At 40.4% G+C, this 19,368-nt stretch overlaps 1 protein-coding gene and 1 non-coding gene across 6 annotated transcripts in view; one reads left to right on the top strand and one right to left on the bottom strand.

The window, feature by feature from the left end:
• Positions 1-19,368, top strand: part of CTNNB1 (catenin beta 1) — a 51,031-nt gene that overhangs the window by 21,607 nt on the left and 10,056 nt on the right. For all 5 annotated transcript variants that reach the window (XM_089919144.1, XM_022563642.3, XM_022563638.3 and 2 more), the window contains exons 2-15: positions 6,600-6,660; positions 7,101-7,328; positions 7,536-7,789; positions 7,921-8,159; positions 8,248-8,449; positions 9,577-9,721; positions 13,136-13,239; positions 13,319-13,657; positions 13,926-14,084; positions 15,590-15,709; positions 16,345-16,495; positions 16,584-16,705; positions 17,801-17,861; positions 18,909-19,129. In XM_089919144.1, the coding sequence (XP_089775270.1) occupies positions 6,648-6,660; positions 7,101-7,328; positions 7,536-7,789; positions 7,921-8,159; positions 8,248-8,449; positions 9,577-9,721; positions 13,136-13,239; positions 13,319-13,657; positions 13,926-14,084; positions 15,590-15,709; positions 16,345-16,495; positions 16,584-16,705; positions 17,801-17,861; positions 18,909-19,117 (2,346 nt within the window). In that variant the 5' untranslated portion in view covers positions 6,600-6,647 and the 3' untranslated portion in view covers positions 19,118-19,129. The remainder of the gene's footprint in view (positions 1-6,599; positions 6,661-7,100; positions 7,329-7,535; positions 7,790-7,920; positions 8,160-8,247; positions 8,450-9,576; positions 9,722-13,135; positions 13,240-13,318; positions 13,658-13,925; positions 14,085-15,589; positions 15,710-16,344; positions 16,496-16,583; positions 16,706-17,800; positions 17,862-18,908; positions 19,130-19,368) is intronic.
• Positions 12,006-12,078, bottom strand: TRNAR-CCU (transfer RNA arginine (anticodon CCU)). The gene has a single exon. It is a non-coding gene; the product is annotated as a tRNA-Arg (tRNA).

Raw genomic sequence — 19,368 nt, 5'->3', positions numbered from 1 at the left:
TAACAGATGTAATTTTGCTGTTCGTTTGATTAAACACATACACACACACACACACACACACACACACAGCTAAAGAATTGAAGCCATCTTTAATATCCTTTTGCATACTATGCCTTTTGCCCCTGAGTATTAAGAAGCTGGTGTGTATTCTTTGTACTTTTACTACATAAACAATATGAAGTGTTGGGTTTTTTTCAACTTGCATAAAATTATATTTGGAAATTATAAAAATGTGCCTGTGTCGATAAAGGCTATTCTGTATGTATTTTGAAATAGCTGTATTTTAAAATATCAGTCTTACATGCACACCAGTGTTCATAGCAGCACTATTCACAATAGCCAAGACATGGAAGCAGCCTAAGTGTCCATCAGTCCATCAGCAGATGAATGGGTAAAGAAGATGTGGTGTGAGTGTGTGTGTATGTATGTATATATATATATATATATACACACATACACACACAGAGTGTGTGCGTGTGTATATGTGTGTGTATATATATATATGCATGCAGTGGAATATTACTCAACCATAAAAAAGAATGAAATAATGTCATTTGCCACACCATGGATGGACCTAGAGTTTATCATACTAAGTGAAGTAAGTTAGAGAAAGACAGGTATCATATGATATAACTTATATGTGGAATCTAAAAAAATGATACAAATCAACTGATTTACAAAACAGAAACAGACTCACAGAGATAGTTACCAAAGGGGAAAAGGGTTACCAAAGAGGAAGGGGGAGGGGGAGGGATCAGTTAGGAGTATGGTATTAACAGATACATACCACTGTATATAAAATAGTTAAAAACAAGGGTTTACTGTATAGCACAGGGAGGTTACAATATCTTGTAATAACCTGTAATGGAAAAGAATCTGAAGCTGTACACCTGAAATTAACACAATATTTTAAGTCAACTATAGTTAAAAAAAAAAAAGAAAAATTAAAAGAAAGAAATTAAATTGAAAAAGATCCGTCTTTTTGGTAGCTTATATTAGTATAAGCTGGAGAAAAACAGTTTCTACTTTTTGTAGTAATTTGTTCTTAGAGTGGAAAAAGTGAAAATTTGTCTTAAAACATTTTTTTTTTCGTGACGGATCAGAACTATTTTAGGATTGTGTTTATTGACCAGAGATGCTGTGTGCAGTTACTCATCAGTGAGACTAATGACATATCATACATGTAAAGTATATTGCCATAATTGAATTATTTTAAGTAGTGAAATCATATTCTCAGATACACGTAGTTGGTTTAAATGTACTGTATCAGCGATTATTCAAGTGACTTCTTACGCATGACATATACATGTACTGCATAAAAATGTTAAAAGGACGACATAAAAATCTGGCAAGACAAACGGCTACAAGTAGGGGAAAAAATTAAGCATTCAGTCTTCTCAGAATTTAGAAAAACTTGTAAGGTGGGGTGCTGGTATATACATTAGATGGGTGGACATAGCTATTAAAAGTTGTCCGAGGGCTTCCCTGGTGGCACAGTGGTTGGGAGTACGCCTGCCAATGCAGGGGACACGGGTTCAAGCCCTGGTCCGTGAAGATCCCACATCCTGTGGAGCAGCTAAGCCCATGCGCCACAACTACTGAGCCTGCTCTCTAGAGCCCTCAAGCCACAATTACTGAGCCTGTGTGCCATGGCTACTGAAGCCTGCACACCAGAGCCCATGCTCTGCAGCAAGAGAAGCCACCGCAAAGAGAAGCCTGCACGCTGCAACGACTAGTAGCCCTCGCTCCTCACAACTAGAGAAAAGCCCGCACACAGCAACGAAGACCCAGCGCAGCCAAAAAAAAGTTGTCCAAGGTAACAGTTGACGCTTGATAGGCCCTTGGTAAGGTGGTCACTAGTACAATGCCTTCTTTGAAAACTGTATCAATTTATGCTCCATCAGTATTTTGGAGCTATGTATCAAAAGCCTTAAAACTTAAATGTTCTTATTCTTTAACCCAGTAATTGAAGCAGTCCTTAGGTGGAAGGGAGGTGGAAGAAATTAAGAGAACTATTTATATGCAAAGATGTTTTTTCAGTGTTGTTTGAATAGCAAACTAAATAGGAAAGACAAACTAAATATTCAAGAATGGGAGGTATGGTTAAATTATAGTATAGACCTATGATACAGTACAGATAATATTTGGTAAGGGTCTACAACACAAGGAATTGGCTTTTATATTTTTATATTTAAAAAAAACACCTAACAGTAAATTTTTTTTTTTTTCCCCCCGCGGTACGCGGGCCTCTCACTGTTGTGGCCTCTCCCGTTGCGGAGCACAGGCTCTGGACGCGCAGGCTCAGCGGCCATGGCTCACGGGCCTAGCCGCTCCGCAGCATGTGGGATCTTCCCGGACCGGGGCACGAACCTGTGTCCCCTGCATCGGCAGGCAGACTCTCAACTACTGCGCCACCAGGGAAGCCCCCCCAACAGTAAATTTAACAGAATACCAAATATAACAATGTCATTATTATGGGAATGCCAAAGGAAAATACCATTTTATACTAAGCATATATTATTTTTATGGATGAGGTAGAAGAGACACTAAAATGAAAGAAGGAAAATGATCAGGAACATCCTAATTTTCCCTAGCCACAGACAGTTCAGATTTCTAATGGCCATTTTTGTACCTACATATTTAAAGATAATACCAGGAGTATCAATCTAGGTGTTTCAGAGGAGCGCAAGTGTCATTAAATGTTTGTTTTTTATTGCCCAGTTTGGGGAAGACCCCTCCCAGGACATGGACTCACTCTCTCTCTCTCTCTCTCTCTCTCTCTCTCTCTCACTCACACACACACACACACATACACACACACACACACACACACACACACAGCTGAGGAGTAAAAGCAGAAAGGAAACTAGAGTAAGTTGTGACTTAAAAGTGTTAGTGTTGAATAAAAAGTGCTGAGACAGGAAGATTTGAGGAGACTATAAGTTTTTAAATGGCAAGGTATTAGTAGTGACAGTTAATAAAAATGCATATGTATGTGCTTTTAGATTTACAAAATAGACTTTAGTAAGAGCTTTTTTTCTGATTCCTGAGAGTATATCAAAAGTTTTTCGTGCACTTTCTTACTAGATTCTTGGAAAAGTTAATTGTTAGCATGAACAGCCAGTAATCTATTATAAACTGGTTTGATAATCTGTTTTATAGCAAAGTTACTTCTAGTTAGTAGTACTCAAACTTTTTGAAATCCAAGGTAATTAAGATAATTTTGTGTTGATGGGGGATATCTATATTGTGTCAAGATTTCTCATGTAGATTTTGACCGAAGGCCACTTAAAATACAAAAGGTGAAGTAGAGCCCCCCAACAATCATTTTGAAGTTAGCTCTAAGGCTAATCTTCTGTAATAATGTTGTGGTATGTAAGAAAATATCGTTACTTTTTATAGCCACATAATGTACTAATGTATGTAATTTACTTTAAAATCATTCTGTAGGAAGGCACCAGTATGGCACAATATTAATAATTGTTAAGTATAGGTGATGTGTGCATTATAAAGTTGTGTCCACTTTTCTGCATGTTTGAAAAATTTCATAAGAAAAAAGAAAAACCTAGCATGCTTAAGTAGTCTTGTTAGAAAAGCTGAAGGAAAAATTACTCATAGCAATACTTAGAATAAGGTACGGTGTAGGATGAACTTTCTCCTTAGATTGAAATTATTATATGTAATGGATATATATTTTTCTAAACCTTATAGAGTTTAAATCAGAAATAGATGAATTTTGAGGTGTTCTTTACAAAATATATAATTGGAAAAGAGTATATGTTAACCAAAAAGAGAAAAAGGAAGTGTGCATGTATCCATTACCTCATTAGACTGGATAAATTGGTGATCCCCCAGCACCCTCTTTCTTTGTCAGAGCACCACTTGGTGGTGATAAAGCTGTCAGGACACACAGCATTCTAAATGTAGTCTATAGTTGTGGTCACTTGCATCTGGGAACATTTAGTACTTCATTTTTTTTTTTTTTTAATCATTATACTCCCTTTATCTTGATTGGTACATAGTGGGCTTTTCCTCATTTTTGTTTCTCATAATTCTTTTTGAAGTTGGAGCTTTGATCCCCTGAGTTGATCCTCTTGTTCCTTCTCTTGTATTCTGTGTGTCTTTCTCCTTTATGCTCTAGGAGTTTTTCTCAATTTCAGTTATCTGTTGAACTTTTTATTTATTCTCTCCAATTTTTATGAGGGTAATAAAGTGAAACATTCTGTTTCCATCCCCACCTTACCCCGATTTTAAAGTTTTGTTTCTCTGGAGTCTGGTTTTCCTGAAGTCTTTGATAAGCCTTAGTTAATTAGGAGCTCTAGGCCCTTAATGTATGGCAGGGTGTAGTAGAGGAGAGCCAGCCCTTGGGCTGAAAGCTCTGCCAAGAGGAAGAATAAGGAAAGCTTTCCTTTGGGGCAAGATTCTGCCGTAGTTCTCTGGATAGGAAATTCAATTTCTTCAGTAAATATTTCTCAAATTTTAGGTAAATTTGGATTTGTCTGCAGATCAGTGTAGGGATGAGTTGGTATATACTGCTGCTTATGTAGATCCCCATTTTCACTCCTACTTTTTACTTCTTTACTTGCTGATTGACACTTGGCCTCCCTCACTTCAGAGGGTTGAAGAGCAAGAATAATTTTTATGTATGTTGCATAAGTTTGAAAGTGCTATAAAAAAATAATAGTACTAAGACGTCCCCAACATGCAAGTAGATATTGTAAGTTTGGAACATGAACTTGCTTTTTTCCATAAAATCATTATAATCTTGGTCAAGTTACTAGGTCAGCCCACATAAGTAGATTTTACCCAGTAATCTGGCTAATATGTTTTGTCTTTGTCTCAACAAGGAAAAAGACACTGTAAGTATTTTTTTTTTTCTTGATGCCAGGTACATCAAAGCACTTGTTAAACAGCTGCACCTGTAGATGTGACTAGTTGGTTTTTGAGTCCTGTGGCATTGGCCAGAGAAGCTCAGTGTAAAACATGTTTTAAGTCTCCTTCCCTGGAAATATATTGGGAGCTGGAGTGGGGAACCCATTTTTCAGAGGGGTGGAGAAATGGTTAAATAGCCATTCTCAAAGATAGGCAGAAGATGCGAACTAAAATACAGCCATCGGTGGACAGAGAACCTGGGTTTCTTCCATCATAGTATTTCTCAACATATGGTCTGCAGATCACTTTCTGCATCCTTAGAATGTTCATTAAAAGTGCAGGTTTCTACACACCCCTTCCCATCCTGTTGAATCGAAACAATAAACACATAATCCTACTTAGTACATGATTTTAAAATATAAGTTTCTTGTTGACAGGAATCACCTTTGTTATCTTCTCTCCTTCACTTTGCCTTGTAAGTAAATCGTCAGTTGTTCCTACTGTGGACGATAAAACAATTGTGTCCACAACTCTTGTCAGCTTTAGGTGTCAAGTTATCTTTGTGGTTATAAAAATCTAGTTTTGGAAGAGCAAATCCAGGAATAATCAACACATGCTTCCTTTACATAGAGAAAATAGGACTTCAGAGTACAGTTTCCAACTGCATTATATTAAACACATTTAAACTTTTTTGGACACTGATAGAAAACACAGTTCACACTTTAAGTATCTTAGTCCACGTTGGTAATTTACATCTAATTTTTAATTTGTAGTGCAAGAGGAACTTGTTTGGGGCAAACTATGTAATAAAGGAAGTTTTGTTATTAGGAATGTCTAGAGACCATGAGCCCTTAAACTGGTCTCATTTGCAAATAGCTCCCTGTGTAATTCAGTGTTTTCCTGAATATTACACAAAAATGCCAAAATGCAGACATAAATTAGATGCTAAGATTTTTTAATATATATGTGAATGATTTTTACATTGATCAAAGCATTCACTTGTATTTATAATAAATCATTGCTATAAAATTGAACTTAGAAAAGTTTGATTAAAAAAGGTGCTTTTAATTTGTGTTGCAAACTTTAATTTGAGAAGTAATTTTACTTCTTAGTACAAAATCTGAAATCTGCTGTTCTGATCCAGTCACCACACATAAAATACCTTATGAAGTTATTTTAGATGGCATTGTATTATATCAGAAAAGAAAACAGTAACAATTGACCCGTTAAATGAAAATTTGGTGTTTTTTTTTTTAATTTGGTGTTTTTAAAATCCCACTGGACCTCTATTGTCCAAAGAAGCCCTATGAATTTTTCAGTGAAAGAAATTAAAAAGGGAGAGGAGAGGACTTTTGGAACTCAAGGAGGAGTTGATTTTGAATAGCTTTTTCCCCTCCCTGGCTTTCATTAGTAGAGTGCTTATGCTTTCTTTGTCATCTTCAGTAATTTTGCGTTTTTGACATCCTGTATATCTGTAATTTATATTTCTCCTGAAAAGAGGTGCTTGTTAAAGAGAAGTTTTCACTTAGAAGTTTGGCAATGATAGAGCTGTGGTTGAAGTGTTTGGAGGAGACCATGAGGTCCGTGTTTCACTATATCACATGGTAAAAGACGACTTGGGGCTTTTTGTGGATGTAGGCCATGATGTTTGACAGGCCATCCTAGTGACTTATGAGTATTAAAGTCAAACAATTTTAAATCCTAATGACTTTGATTAACTCTTTTAGGGTCTCTGAAGTACACCATACTACGGTTTTGAAAGTCTTGTGTGGACAATGGCTACCCAAGGTTTGTATCATAGTCTTTAGTTACTGAATTGGGGCTCTGCTTCATTGCCATTAACCCAGTCTGGCTCAGATTCCCCTGCTTTCCTCTCTCCCTGCTTACTTGTCAGGCTACCTTTTGCTCCATTTTCTGCTCACTCCTCCTAATGGCTTGGTGAAATAGCAAACAAGCCACCAGCAGGAATCTAGTCTGGATGACTGCTTCTGGAGCCTGGATGCAGTACCATTCTTCACTGATTCAGTGAGTAACTGTTAGGTGGTCTCCTAAGAGTACAGATTTTTCATCACTGAGCTGATCCTGGCCATCATTCTCTTATCTTTGGCTGTCTTTCAGACTTGACTTTATTTCTAAAAAGATTTCAGTGAGTCATAGCATAGATTTTTATTCTCTAATTAAGGTAACATTTCCCTGGTAGTAATACTAGTGCTGTTTGATTTTTATAGCTGACTTGATGGAGCTGGACATGGCCATGGAGCCAGACAGAAAAGCAGCTGTTAGTCACTGGCAGCAACAATCTTACCTGGACTCTGGAATCCATTCTGGTGCCACTACCACAGCTCCTTCTCTGAGTGGTAAAGGCAATCCTGAGGAAGAGGATGTGGATACCACCCAAGTCCTGTATGAGTGGGAGCAGGGATTTTCTCAGTCCTTCACTCAAGAACAAGTAGCTGGTAAGAGTATTATTGCCTTACTGAAAGTCAGAATGCAGTTTTGAGAATTAAATAGTTATTCTAATAAAAGTTAGTGTATAATAGCTTAAATAAAATGGTGTGGTAAAGAGAAGGGAGTGATTGCAATATCACCATGACTGTTTAGGATAGCAAATACTTGGTGAATGCTGAGCTATGGATACTGAGTGTTGAATTTACCTTTTCCAGATATCGATGGACAGTATGCAATGACTCGAGCTCAGAGGGTACGAGCTGCTATGTTCCCTGAGACATTAGATGAGGGCATGCAGATCCCATCTACACAGTTTGATGCCGCTCATCCCACTAATGTCCAGCGTCTGGCTGAACCATCACAGATGCTGAAACATGCAGTTGTAAATTTGATTAACTATCAAGATGATGCAGAACTTGCCACACGTGCAATCCCTGAATTGACAAAACTGCTAAACGATGAAGACCAGGTAAGTAGTGACATGGCTAGCTTTTTAATCTGCTTTGAAGGAAACTCCCAAGGAAGTAGTCTTATAATATCTACCCAGTATCAGTATTTGAAAACTGGAAAATGACGTCTCTTAATTCCTGTACATTATAGGTGGTGGTTAATAAGGCTGCAGTTATGGTCCATCAGCTTTCTAAAAAGGAAGCTTCCAGACACGCCATCATGCGTTCTCCTCAGATGGTGTCTGCTATTGTACGCACCATGCAGAATACAAATGATGTGGAAACGGCTCGCTGTACTGCTGGGACCTTACACAATCTTTCCCATCATCGTGAGGGCTTGCTGGCCATCTTTAAGTCTGGGGGCATTCCTGCCCTGGTGAAGATGCTTGGGTAAGAAAACATGGTCAGAATGCTGCAAGCTCAGAAGGAGAAGAGTGCAATCACAACATTTCTGATGAGACTTTTTTCTTCTTCCCAGTTCACCAGTGGATTCTGTATTGTTTTATGCCATTACAACTCTCCACAACCTTTTATTGCATCAGGAAGGAGCTAAAATGGCAGTGCGTTTAGCTGGCGGGCTGCAGAAAATGGTTGCCTTGCTCAACAAAACAAATGTTAAATTCTTGGCTATTACAACAGACTGCCTTCAGATTTTAGCTTATGGCAATCAAGAAAGCAAGGTAAAAGAATTGTACTGAATGTGGGAGCATGGGAGACCCCCAATGTCATGTCCTTCTATGGATTTTGGCAAATTCGTTGTATGCCTCACCCTTTGTATGTATCCTGGAAAAGTTGGACATCTCTATTTCTTTAAATATTTGAGTTGTCAGTATGTAATGCACTAATGCTAGGTGATAGGGATATAGCACGCAAGCTTCTCTTAAAGCTTTTATTCTTGGGTGGAAGAGAGACACTGAAATAATACCCTATTTACTATTTAATTCGTGTGTTAGGAGGAAGTAAAGGGGCTATGAGAGCATGTAAATGAACCAGACCCTCTTTTGAGGGTTCAAGCAGATTTCTTGGAGAAAGTGATAGTTGAGTTTAGCTCTTGAGGATAAGATGGGATTGATTAAAGGTGAATGAAGGTTAGGGAGAGGAAATGGCATCTTTGACAGTTCTGCTGAGGGAGGAGCAGGGCAAGATTTGGAAATTCAAGAAATGCAAAGAGTAAGGAAGAGGAAGTGTGTGAGGTGAGACTGTTGAGATAGGGCAGATCCTGCAGGGCTTAGTGGAACATGTTAAAAGAATAATGCGAAACAGTTTTTAGCAGAGGCCTGAAGTGATGAGATGTGTTTTCAGATCGGGGTAGAGTCAGGAGGTGGGGGTGTGCGGGGGAGTAAAGGGCAAGAACGACTATTTTATGCTGTCTCTTTTTGAGGTGGTTATGATTAGGAATAGCAAAGAGCCAGATCATTAAGAGTTTTTAAGTGCCCATTCTGGTTCACATTTTCACTCAACATTGGCTTTGATGTAACTTGTGTATCTGGGCATTACTGTTTCATACCAACACGGTGTTTGGTTGTTTTTGTTTTTCCTTTTACTATGATCAGTGTGGGAAGAAGAAAACCGGGCCAGAGTTTATATATTTTTGGGAGGACTGGGGTGCATGAATTTGAGTGAAATGTTGTACAAGGAGGGGTTAAATAGGGCCCCAGTATGGGGGTCTAGCTAATGACGACCAGGAATATATTTAAGTCATTAAGCTGGCTGAAATTCTTGTATAATAAAATAGGTTGGTAATAGTAGCTTTTCTCAGGCATTTGATCAAGATTCCGTGACTAACAATATATACGCATCTTTCTAGCTGATCATTTTGGCTAGTGGTGGACCTCAAGCTTTAGTGAATATAATGAGGACCTACACCTATGAGAAACTACTGTGGACCACAAGCAGAGTACTGAAGGTGCTGTCTGTCTGCTCTAGTAATAAGCCGGCTATTGTAGAAGCTGGTAAGTATACTTGTCTATTCTGGGTTCTCATGTTTGCAGCACGTGTAGTTCTAATTAGATTACCTTTCTTAGGAAAAGGGTGATAGAACTGACCTTAACAGGCTGAAAGTAGATGGTCCTATTCAGTTTGAAGCCAAAGTTGCATTCAGACAAAGTGTATGTTCTGCTAGACACCTTCTTTGGTGCTATGCAAGCCTAGTTTAGGCAGTGTTCATATTACCCATCAAAAATGATGGCTAGGAGCTTCCCTGGTGGTGCACTGGTTGAGAGTCCACCTGCCAATGCAGGGGACACGGGTTCGTGCCCCGGTCCGGGAAGATCCCACATGCTGCGGAGCGGCTGGTCCCGTGAGCCACAGCTGCTGAGCCTGCACGTCTGGAGCCTGTGCTCTGCAACGGGGAGAGGTGACAACGGTGAGAGGCCCGCGTACCGCCAAAAAAAACAAAAAAAAACAAAAAAATGGTGGCTAATACTTGGCTTGATAACAGCTATTCCAGAAATACCTGGAATGTGTGCAACAAATACAGATTTTTAGACTTACTTAATCAGAATCCCTGGAGTTTTGAGGTGACAAGAGAGTCAGTAGGTAGCTGGAAATGTATGGGACTGGAGGCCTAGGAATCTTGAATTTTAGAAGTTCCCTAGGTTATTCTGATGCTCATTTGTTTATTCTGAAAATATTCAGCCCCTGTGTTTCAAGCACTGTAATAAGCACATGGTATACAGTGGATAACAAAATAGGTATGGTCCCTGTATTTATTCTTATAGGTGGTGAAGGTGACAAAAATATGCAGAAAGATGGAGTGATCACATTGCAATGAATGTCACAAGAGAAATGAACAGCAAGCAAATAGTGATACAGAATTAATGGGGAGGGAAGGGGCTTCCTTGAGGGGGGGGATGTTAAGTGAAATTGCAGAATGAGAAGGTGTAAGCTATATGAGAAGGATTAAGTGCCTTCCAGATGGTCCTGAAGGTAGGAAAGAAATTGTTGAGTTCTAGGTGCCGAAGAGAAAGTCTGTGTAACTAGAACCTAGTGAGTAAATGGGATGAATAGCTCAGGATGAGGGTAATGAGCTAGAGCCAGGCAGGGCTATATTGTGCAGGAGTTTCTAGGTCCCTGGAAGATGTTTATTCATGCTTTATTCCAGCTTTGGAAACACAGGTGTAGAATGCTTAGGTCAATTTGAAATACTAGGTGGGATCCAAATCCTAAAGGGCTCCTGAAGGTTATGCTAAAGCATTTGGTCTTTATCTTTCTTTTTTTAAAAAAATTAATTATTTTTGGCTGCGTTGGGTCTTCGTTGCTGTGCGCGGGCTTTCTCTAGTTGCGGCGAGCAGGGGCTACTCGTCCTTGCGGTGTGTGGGCTTCTCATTGCGGTGGCTTCCCTTGCTGCGGGCTTTGGGCGCGTGGGCTTCAGCAGTTGTGGTGCAAGGGCTCAGTAGTTGTAGCTTACGGGCTCTAGAGCACAGGCTCAGTAGTTGTGGCGCACAGGCTTAGTTGCTCTATGGAACGTGGGATCTTCCTGGACCAGGGCTTCAACCCGTGTCCCCTGCATTGGCAGGCAGATTCTTAACCACTGCACCACCAGGGAAGTCCCTGGTCTTTATCTTATAATGAGAAGCTATTGATGCCTGTTGAGCAGTGGCACAGCATCACAGTGAGGTGTTGGGAATATTAATACTAGCATCGTATGACAGTTCGAATGACCAAAGGCAAGCAGACCAGGCCACTGGGATGTTACAGGCTTCTAGGAATGAAGTCATTAGATATTAAAAATACATAGCAAAGGATGAATGTTATTTGAGTTGACATATTCAAAGTGACTAAAGATCAGTAGGTAGCTGGCAATGTATGCTACTGGAATGCAAGGGAAGACTGGGCTGGGATAGAGATTTGGGAGTTGCCCTCTTAGTGTATGTGAGTAAGGGCTACAGGGAAGAGGCGGGGGTGCCTCTAAGCCATCTGCACCGGACTTTTACCCTGGGCATGCTGAATCAGAATGTGTGTGTTTAAGTCTCTCAGGCTATTCTGAGAGGCATCTGGAACTAAGATCCACTCTCTTAACAGTGGAGGGAGGGAATGAGATCTGAGGGGAATCAAGTCTTTTTTCTCTAAATATAATTTTACTTTTTTTAAAAAAATTATTTATTTATTTGGCTGCGCCAGGTCTTAGTTGCAGCACGTGGGATCTTCGTTGCGGTGTCAGGGATCTTTTAGTTGTGGCACGAGGGGTCTTCAGTTGCGGCATGTGAACTCTTAGTTGTGGCATGTGGGATCTAGTTCCCTGACCAGGGATCGAACCTGGGCCCCCTGCATAGGGAGCATGGAGTCTTAGCCACTGGACCACCAGGGAAGTAGCATCAGCCTTGTGCTCTCTGTTAGCAGCTGGAGCTACTGTGAGGAATGAACCAGATAGGGATGATATTGTCTTACTGTAGGGGTGGTAGGCTAAATTATAGTTGTGATAAATGCTGTGAAGGGAAAAGTACAGGGTGCCGTGAGAATTATAGCAGGTAGACCTAACCTAATTGAGGAAATAAAGCAGACCTGAAAAGATAAACAAGGAGACAAGGGAAAGCACATCCCACTGCATTTAGAAGTGATGTCGGTAGGAGAGAGATGGTAAAGTTAAGCCAGTGTGTGGGGAGTTGAGCTTCCATTTAGACTCCTCTGCCAGTGTAAACGTCCTTCATTAGGGTCCTAAAATGATGGAAGGTTGTGAAACTTGGAAGCACATCTTTTGAGTCAGTGTCTTTTATACAGTCCGAGACGTTAAGCATTCTGGTGCCTTCTTTTTGGATTGTTCTCACCCCATGAGTTTACATAACTCCTTCAGGTCTTTGCTCAGATGTCACCCTTCACACTTAGGTGACCTAATTACCCTACTTAAAAATGTAGCCCCCTCCTTTGTCTTGTGTTATGTTTTTTGTAGCACTTAACACCATTTGACACACTGTATAGTTTTAGTTTACTAGTTGTGTATTTGTTCATTGTCTACCTCCAAGTAGACCATGAGCTCTGTGAAGGTAGGAATTTTAGACTGTTCTGCTCACTGGTATAGCTCCAACTCAAAACAGAGCCTGGTATTAAATATTTTTGAAATAATTGGATGAAGGGAAATAAGTAATAGGAATATTACCTACAGGGGGACTGTGGAGAGAATGAAGGCTTTTTCCACACAGGGGAGGAACAATAGATATTTGACAGAAATTGTCACTAGGTGAGATGAACTGGAAGAGAAAGGGAAACTGAGCAGCATTGTAGAAAATGAAAGGAAATAAAGGACTTCGATGGAGGGGATAAGCTTTGGCAATAAAGAGGGACACCTTCTAAGACTAGAGAAGACACTTTGTACTGATACGACTTGTGAGCTATTAGCCATCGCCTTAGATATTTTAAAATCTTTTTAGGTGGAATGCAAGCTTTAGGACTTCACCTGACAGATCCAAGTCAACGTCTTGTTCAGAATTGTCTTTGGACTCTGAGGAATCTTTCAGATGCTGCAACTAAACAGGTAAATTCTGAGTAAACTGGTGCCTTAATGAAAAGAGTCAAGCTGAATATGTCCTGAGCGTCTGTTTTCATCTCCATAGGAAGGGATGGAGGGTCTTCTTGGGACCCTTGTTCAGCTTCTGGGCTCAGATGATATAAATGTGGTCACCTGCGCAGCTGGAATTCTTTCTAATCTCACTTGCAATAATTACAAGAACAAGATGATGGTGTGCCAAGTGGGTGGTATAGAGGCTCTTGTGCGTACTGTCCTTCGTGCTGGTGACAGGGAGGATATCACTGAGCCTGCCATCTGTGCTCTTCGTCATCTGACCAGCCGACACCAGGAAGCTGAGATGGCCCAGAATGCTGTTCGCCTTCACTATGGACTGCCAGTTGTGGTTAAACTCCTACATCCACCATCCCATTGGCCTCTGATCAAGGTAAATTGTCAGTGAAAGTAGAAGGTTGCAGAATTGAAAATGAACTGCCTCTGACTATTATTAGATGGCTGTCTAGGCACCGGGCATTGGTAAGTAGGAGTTGTATGCTTTAGTAAATAGGAAATATGTCTGGGATGGAGGTGAGGGTTTGAAGTGTTTCTGTAGTCAGTTTTACTTTCAAGTGATAGATGTAGTGTGTTAGGAATTTTAGGGTAAGAAAATGGTTTTGTTGAGTTGTTTGCCAGTTCTTTACTCTTCTTTTCTGCAGGCTACCGTTGGATTGATTCGAAATCTTGCCCTTTGTCCCGCAAATCACGCACCTTTGCGTGAGCAGGGTGCCATTCCACGACTAGTTCAGTTGCTGGTTCGTGCACATCAGGATACCCAGCGCCGTACATCTATGGGTGGAACACAGCAGCAGTTTGTGGTAGGTAAATCTTAATAGTGACATCTGGCTATTTAAAAGGAATGCAAAAATCCATAAGATCCTGAACTACTGAGGTCATTGGCTTCCTCCATCCTCCTGCCTGCCTGAAGGGCTGCTTGCTATTGACTAAAAAAACTGACATGTCTCTGTGGCTGCATAGAAGAAGATAAGGAGTAATGTGGCCCCTAGTGGTATGTCCTTTGACATGTCCTTAACATCGTTGCCTCCTCAATCGTACAAAGGGGGTATGGAGTGTGATTTACTGCTTTGGGGTCTCATTTAATCCATACAAAAGGTTCACATCCTTAGGAAGTAGCAGAGCCATAATTTGAATCCAAGTCTGTCTGATTTCAGAGTCTCTTATCCCCCACTGCAGTTCTACCTATAAATGTTTAACGTACCTTTTACTAGCTCTTCCAAGAGTGGTTTAAAACTATTTCCCTGGACTTAACGAATGCCAACAAATTACAAGACTAAGTAGTAGCATTTCTGGGATCTTTACCTATAATCTTAGCCTGGAACTTTGATGTCAAGTTTGCGGTCTTAAAACTAGCTTCATTACAAGTATCTAAAGACACTTCTGATTCCTCAGAATGTGTTTTAAGACTCAGACCTTCAAAGATTCTCTCGTATTTAATCAGGTTACTTTAGAGAACAAGACTTTACAAGAACAGATCTTGGGACTGATTGCTAGTTGTGATATGGATGCACTCATTAGGAGGCTTTGCCTTTCTCTATTCATTACTTTTGGTGTTGGCCTGTCTCCATGAGGTGGCTTAATAGAATGCAAAGGGTACCTTTTAAAATCTCTCTAGGAAGAAAGGAGCTTTTGTGTCCTTATAAAAATGAAGTTGAATATAAAAGCTGCCGCAAGTAGCAGAATTATGACCTTTTAAAAAACTCAGCTAGAGGGAGAGCAGATTGTAGTTATATTTTGCAAAAGCTGTAACTTCCTTCTCCCGTATAGGCTGTCAGTTGAATAGTCTTGGAGGAGGTGAGTGCATTTTCTACTGGCAGCTCAGTAGAATTTTAGCAGTTGGTGACAAAACTTTGCTAAGTTTTCACCAAATACACATAGATGTACAAAGGTAGAGGGAGCATCTGAAAGAAAACACTGACATAGTCTGCACGTCACTTTCCCATCTTTGTGTATCTTTTCTCTATATATCCCTTTACCCAGAGTGACTGGTGCCCTGACTGTAAGAAAGTTATCTTTGGGATTCAGAGGTATATTGAAGCTGTGCTTTGCTGTGCCACAGTACCGTGATGGGGGAGGGGTGCTGCTTGGAATTAGTGCTGACAAGAGGCCACTTTCAGAAAGTGACATTCAACTGAATGGAGTCCACCTTCATTCCTGAACTTAATTAATTGCAAATTCGGGGGAACTTTGGGTTTATAATGTGAATAACTAATCTAGTAATTGCTACTCAGAACAGAAAGCCTTTCAAGTATATAAACTTTAGAGAGGACAATGCCCTATTTATTAACCATATTTCTTTTGGTAGGAGGGGGTCCGCATGGAAGAAATAGTTGAAGGTTGTACTGGAGCCCTTCACATCCTAGCTCGGGATGTTCACAACCGAATTGTTATCAGAGGCCTAAATACCATTCCATTGTTTGTGCAGGTATGTTGCTTTTAAGTGAGGTGTTCTAGATTCTGTGTGTCAGTAGAATTTCAGGATTTTAAAGATAAGCAAAATATCAGGAAATTAGAGACCAAAATAGGGGCACCAGCATTTAATTTTTCATCTACTATCACCATTTCTAAAATGGCAGTACTGCCCATGCTTCCTGTTCAAAGTATAAAAAATAGAATCTCAATGTGTCATGTCCTTTTAGTTGAATACATTTATGAAAAATTCCCTTCGTTTTTCTTGGGCAGTAGAAGGAGAAACATTGGGACTAGAACCTCAAGAAAGGAAGGAGACTTTCTCCTCCACCTTTAGGGTTGCTCAGTTTTGAAGGGACGAAAGCTGGTCTGGGCTGCTAGAGCACAGGCCTCCAGCCACCTCTGGGTCTTCCAAGTTTTAGCTTGAATAAAACTCTGAAGAAAAGGTTCATAGCTAAAAATGCTCTAGAAACCCATTGCTCCTGAGCATCACTCAAGAACATAAATTTAGAGTTTATGATTTAATACAAGCAAGTACAAATACCGCTTACACTCTGACTTGGGAATTGGGAATGTTTACAGTGCAATGGGGTGCTTGTCATGTTTTAACTTTAGGCTTAATTAGGTTTTGGGTGTATGTTTTCTCCTTAGCTGCTTTATTCTCCCATTGAAAATATCCAAAGAGTAGCTGCAGGGGTCCTCTGTGAACTTGCTCAGGACAAGGAGGCTGCAGAAGCTATTGAAGCTGAGGGAGCCACAGCTCCTCTGACAGAATTACTTCATTCTAGGAATGAAGGTGTGGGTAAGTAGGAAAGGAACCAGAGCCTTTAGCTTGTGTACAGTGACGCCTCAGCTTTTCCTCAAGGACCTTTATTCCATCCTTCTCCCAGCAACATATGCAGCTGCTGTTTTGTTCCGAATGTCTGAGGACAAGCCACAGGATTATAAGAAACGGCTTTCGGTTGAGCTGACCAGTTCTCTCTTCAGAACGGAACCAATGGCTTGGAATGAGGTAGGCAGCGTGAGCACGTTTATTTGGCTGTTTGCTAGAGCAGGTATAAGGCGGTTTGTGGTTTCCTCTCAAACCACTCAGTACACGTTCATTTGCACTGACTGTGTCCTTGGCTTGAACATTCATTCTTTACACTCTTTTAGTCACTGCTGTGAGGAAAAACTACAGCTTTAAAAACAGCCTATTCAGAACAAACAAGTTAGAATTTCCAAGGGAGACAGATGAAAAAGTTAGCAGATTAAAGAGCAGTTTTCAAAAGGTTGTTAGGAAAGAGGCAGTCTATTAACCACTGTTAGTTGGAGGTCGGTTTATCAGTACTTAAAAAATGCTCAATTTTTCACCTACTTTTCTACTTGAATTTCTATTAATTTGTTCAGTATTTGTCCTCAGTACAGTTGTTCATTGAAACAGTAGAACCACCCTGAAAGTTTTTTCAATTATGGTACATAGTCATAAAGTGAATTATATTTGTTGAATGAATGGAGAGAGATCCTGTATATTGTTAGGTGGAAAAAAAATAAAGCAAACTGCCCAACAGTGAGTAGTATGTTAGTTGGCTGTTTAATAGGCAATCTTAATATGTTCCAACTTGAGCTCTGAACTTCCTCACCCACTCCCTTTCTCCAGACCTCTCCTCTCACAGTTAATGGCAACTTCGTTCTTCTAGCCGCGCAGGCTCTAAAAGTCTTTTCATATAACATATCCTGTCAGCAGCTCCTTTTGGGGGTAGACACTTTGCCTGTTTTGTTTCCTGTTACATTTCTAGCACCAGGAACAGTGCCTGGCACGTAGTAAGTACTTAATAATGTATACTTGTGGAAAGAATAAATTAGTATTTTTAATACTGTGTGCAGTGGGAAAACATGTTTCTCTAGGTATCTCTAGGTATCTTTGAAGGGTAGAGTTTGAAGTATTTCTGTATCGTATACATCTGTATTTCAAAGTAATTCTGCATTTTCTAAGTATTTCTATATAATGTTTGAGTTCTTTATTCTTTTCATAATCTGAAAATAAGTATGTTTTCAAAATATTGGACAGTATGCTTTGAGTTGAGAATTTTCATTTTGCTTCTTTGCTTTATACCTGTTTATCTAGACTGCTGATCTTGGACTTGATATCGGTGCCCAGGGAGAACCCCTTGGATATCGCCAGGATGGTATGTGTCTCACATTTCTTGATTATCTCCAGATCAAGCTAAAGGTCCAAAGCTTTATCAAAAGAGCTGGTTTGCTCATCTGGGAAACCAGTGTTGGCAGGAAAGTAGTGGTAGCAATTAAAGGCAGTTCTTAAATTCTAGAGTCAGCAGTACTATCTTTATTGGAGCACAGGGAATTCTGAGCCACACACTGAGCAAGCAGTAGGATCACACCAATAAACATGTGTCACTACTGCTAGGCCTCCGCAGTACAGTGCAGGATGTACAAGTCGCCTGGCTTTTTATTCTGTTTTTTTTGTTCAGAGAACCCATAATACCTGTGTCTACAACCCACCCAGGAAGTGAGAGTATGGAAACTTCTGTCCCCAGGCTCAGCTCTGGGACGGGTATTTACATAGTTAGCTTTGCAGAAAACTCTAAAAATACAATTCATACCTGGGTAGTGGCGAGTGGAGCATAATTAGGGGTAGACCACTAACAGCTGTAACTATTCATCTTAAATTTATAATCTTACCTGGTTTTTCCTAGTTAATAAACCACTAAAGCTTATAAGCTTCTTACCTTCACAGGTACATGTTGTTAACCCTTAATACAAAACATATAAAGGTTTCATTGGAAACTGGCACATTTTCTTTGTACTTTTGTGGGTGTCGCCTGGACTTTCTACCAAATAGATTACAGTTGCCAGACCTCCTTGTTATTGCCTTCACCTCCTGCCATGACTCCTTGATGCCTAGGTGTCACACACAGTAGATTGCTTGCTGCTGCTCCCCCCTCAGGAACCTGTCCCTGCCTGGGTAAATGCCAGAGGCCCAGGACTAGAACCTGCTGGTCTGCCTTTGGTGGAAACAGGCTTTGTGTGGCCTCATGGGTGGCCTGGCACTGGCACTTAGCTGAAGAAAGCCAGAAGTTGAAGAGGTTAGAAAGCATCGCTTTCTGACAAGCTTGCTGCCCTTGGATGTCCCTAACCTTAGTGTTCACTTTTATGTCGTCTCTCTTTCTCTCTCTCTCCCTTACCCATTTCGTTGCTACCCCTGACTCTCCTAGATCCCAGCTATCGTTCTTTTCACTCTGGTGGATACGGCCAGGATGCCTTGGGTATGGACCCCATGATGGAGCATGAGATGGGCGGCCACCACCCTGGTGCTGACTATCCAGTTGATGGGCTGCCAGATCTGGGGCATGCCCAGGACCTCATGGATGGGCTGCCTCCAGGTGACAGCAATCAGCTGGCCTGGTTTGATACTGACCTGTAAATCATCCTTTAGGTAAGAAGTTAAAAAAGCCAGTTTGGGTAAAATACTTTTACTCTGCCTACAGAACTTCAGAAAGACTTGGTTGGTAGGGTGGGAGTGGTTTAGGCCTATTTGTAAATCTGCCACAAAAAAAGATACATTGAAAGGAGATGTCTTGGAACATGTGAATGTTCTCAGATTTCTGGTTTGTTACGTGGTCATGTGTGGAAGTTATTAACTTTAATGTTTTTTGCCACAGCTTTTGCAACTTA

The sequence above is a fragment of the Delphinapterus leucas genome, chromosome 10 (genome assembly GCF_059928025.1).
Source record: "Delphinapterus leucas isolate spDelLeu-1000000601 "Yukka" chromosome 10, BTC_Dleu_Yukka2, whole genome shotgun sequence".
NCBI classification, from domain to species: Eukaryota; Metazoa; Chordata; class Mammalia; order Artiodactyla; family Monodontidae; genus Delphinapterus; species Delphinapterus leucas.
This window is presented reverse-complemented; position numbering and strand designations above follow the sequence as displayed.